At 38.4% G+C, this 3,430-nt stretch overlaps 1 protein-coding gene across 1 annotated transcript; it reads right to left on the minus strand.

The window, feature by feature from the left end:
* Positions 1-1,542: 1,542 nt before the first annotated feature.
* LOC103199779 (sorting nexin-5-like) lies at positions 1,543-2,757 on the minus strand. Its single transcript, XM_042781439.1, has one exon. The coding sequence runs from the start codon at positions 2,755-2,757 to the stop codon at positions 1,543-1,545; it is 1,215 nt and encodes a 404-aa protein (XP_042637373.1).
* Positions 2,758-3,430: the final 673 nt, after the last annotated feature.

The following is a 3,430-nucleotide window of genomic DNA, read 5'->3' on the forward strand; positions in this document are numbered from 1 at the left end:
ATGAGACAAAGTATATGTGAATTGCTGTATGAAAAGTGAATTTACTCTGTAAATCTTCACCCAAATCCTAATAAAAAAAAAAAAAAGAAAAAAGAAAGAAAAAGAAAGACAGCCTCCTTGTCAATGTACAGGTTCCTCACGAGTACAATCAAGTGTTCTGGAATTCCCATTCTTCTCAATGTAACCCACAATTTGTTATGATCCACACAATCAAATGCTTTGGCATAGTCAATAAAACACAAGTAATCATCTTTCTGGTATTCTTTGCTTTCACCCAAGACCCATCTCACATCAGCAATGATATGCCTTGTTCCACATCCTCTTCTGAATCCAGCTTGCACCTCTGGAAATTCTCTGTTAACATACTGCTGCAATCGTTTTTGAATTAACTTCAGTAAGACTTTATTTGTATGTGATATTAATAATATTGTTCAATAATTTCCACATTCTGTGGGATCACCTTCCTCTGGAATGGGTACAAATATGGATCTCTTCCAGTCAGTTGGCCAGATAGCTGTCTTCCAAGTCTCTTGGCATAGCTGAGTGAGTGCCTCCAGTGGGACATTCATTTGTTGAAACATCTCAGTGGGTATCCCATCAATTTCTGGAGCCTTGTTCTTCACCAATTCCTTCAGTGCAGCTTTGACTTCTTCCTTCAGTACCACTGGTTCTTGAACATATGCTCCTGAAATGGATGAAGATCAACCAGTTCTTTTTGGTACAGTGACTCTGTGTATTCCTTCTATCTTCTTCTTCTTCTTCTTTTTTTTTTTTAGCATGATTTATTGCTTTATTATACAGTTTATAAAAAACAAAAGCCAAACACTCACATACCCCTCACAATCAGTGAAGGAGGGGGGCTCACACATGTTCTTATCTGGCCATTTTCTACAACAGACCATACACTTGTTTATACCTTATATATCTTAGATATTTCTTTCCCCTCAAGTATTTATATTCCAACTACAAAAATGGAGGTGTATGCAAAGGATGTATAAAGATAAAGGAAATGTCTTGCTCTTGTTATAGTGCAAACAGTTGAGATGACTTAAGAACCATGAGATCAACAGGGAGAAAAAAATCTTCCAATTAAGGAATAGAATGTTTGTTGCCTGTTAACAAGTAGCTGAATAATTTGTTGTAACTGTCCCCTACCCTAAAATATTCTGTCTGTGGAGACATGGACAAATAAAATAGTGAGACAAACATGTGCCATACCCATTTCCAGAAGGCACATGTTTCCTACACTCTTTCTAATAACTAAAGACAAATTACAGGAGAACTCAGTATTTATATTCTGCCCATGTTGAGGTATTAAATGCATAAGGAAAGGATTAGTTATATCCAAGTAACATGCAATAAAAATAGTTTTAAACCAACATGGTTAAGTGTTAAGATTTTTAGAAATCAAAATATGCATTCACATCATTTTAAACTAATGTGAAAAACTAATAAATCTTCCATGGCTAATGATTTAAGTGCAAGTGATGCTGGCATTCACATTCATTCTGTTTCTTTTACTTCATCCAGAATAAAGGCAGATCAATTGTTCTTGAACAAGTCAATACAGCTTTGCAAGAGGGAGACATTGTTCCTGGCATGCTTTATTTCCAGTTCAGACATTTCAATCAAATTCTTCCTAAATGCTGTCACTCGCTTCCATTTGAAATTTATCAATTCTTCTTTTGCAGATTCAGAAAGCTGTTCAAATCTCTGGCAGCATTCCCGCTGGTGTGCTTCTGCCAACTTGACATCTCTACTTTTTAACTGGGCCTTATCCAAAGCTTTATTTGAATTCTCGTAGTCAATGAGGGCTTTGATGCGTCTGTATAAGAGATCCTTAGCAGCCTCTATGTTGAGCACGTAGTATCGGAGAAGCTCTGTCAGCTTTAAGTCTTCATCTGATGAAACTCTGTTCTCAACTTTCCGAAGTTTCTCAAATAATAGCTCAGCAACTTTCAGAAGGTACTTTTTGATGACTGGTGGCTCTTCTAAAGCCAGGCTATGTAAGCAGGCTGCAGTGTGGATATAATCATCTGCAACATTTTTATGAGATCTGGTCATTCTGCCAGCTTTTGCACAGGAATCCTTGATCCTATTGTAATAGTTAATAAGAAAGTTCTTCTCTTGCTCAAAAAATTCATCCACTTCCTTAACTCCGGAAAAAAGGACTTCATCAACACTCTTCACCACACTTTTGAAAAAGCCACCAAATATTTCTTTGGTATTTTTCCGTCTAACACTTAGATCGTGGTCATATTCCAGGAAAACATGAAAGTTGCGATCTTTACTGAGAACGGGGTGAGAAGAAAGCCACTGTAGAAAGACTTCATGGGAAGATACAGTCTTCTTAAACACAGTGAGATATTCAGCTTCTAGTTCTTGCTTCATTTTGGCAAATTCTTCTTTGGTCATAGACCCTTCACCTTCACGCAGTTTCTGCATCTTTTCTCGAGGACCATCAAAGTTGGGTTTTGTAGGAGCAGGTGGAATAAGTCCAGCATAGTCTGTTGTTTCAATAAGAGTGTCATGTAGCCACACAAAGTCTTCATGTTGTCTCTTAGCAGAAAACTCTGGGCTCTGAAACGTGGATAGTGTACTCTTAGTGTGCACTGTAAATTTGACCTTATCTCTGTCACTGAGTGCATCAGGTATGTCAATCTGAAGTGAGGGATCAATATTCAGGTCCACAGACACAGATCTCAGCTTGCTGCGGTCCTCCTCCTGCTGCTGCAGCAACTTGGGAACCGTGACCATGGCGATGTGGGTCTCTAGCAGGGGCGGTCTGGCTATGCAAAGAAAGAAGATGGGCCACTGCCCCCAGCGGGTCACTTCTCAGAGGTGGCCACGGCCCCCTTCTATCTTCTTTTGATGCTTCCTGTATCATTCAATATTTTACCCATAGAATCTTTCAATAATGCAACTCAAGTCTTAATTTTTTCCTGAGTTCTTTCAGCTTGACAAGTGTCAAGCTTGTTCTTCCCTTTTGGTTTTCTACCTCCAGGTCTTTGCACATTTCATTATAGTAATTAGCTTTGTCTGCTCAAGCTGTTCTTTGAAATCTTCTCTTCAGGTCTTTTAGCTTGTCATTTCTTTCATTTCTGTTAGTTACTCTTCGCTCAAAGACAAGTTTCAGAGTCTTTCCTGACATCTGTTTTGGTCTTTTCTTTCTCATATTTTTAATGACCTCTTGTTTTCTTCATGGATGATGTTCTTGATGTCATCCCACAATTCCTCTGGTTTTCAGTCATTGGTGTTCAGTGCATCAAATCTGTTCTTTAGATGGTTTCTAAATTCGGGAGGGGTATAGTCAATATCATATTTTGGCTCTTGTGGACTTGTTTTAACCATCTTCAACTTCAACTTCAACTTGCATATGATTAGTTGATGGTCTCTTCCACAATCAGGCCCTGGCCCTATTTTGGCTGAA

The sequence above is a fragment of the Orycteropus afer genome, unplaced genomic scaffold, assembly GCF_000298275.1.
Source record: "Orycteropus afer afer isolate SDZICR_OR568_19922 unplaced genomic scaffold, OryAfe1.0 scaffold00121, whole genome shotgun sequence".
Classification (NCBI taxonomy): domain Eukaryota; kingdom Metazoa; phylum Chordata; class Mammalia; order Tubulidentata; family Orycteropodidae; genus Orycteropus; species Orycteropus afer.

Coding starts and splice junctions, on each gene's coding strand:
- LOC103199779 (XM_042781439.1), bottom strand. CDS start 2,757: ATGGTCACGGTTCCCAAGTTGCTGCAGCAGCAGGAGGAGGACCGCAGC.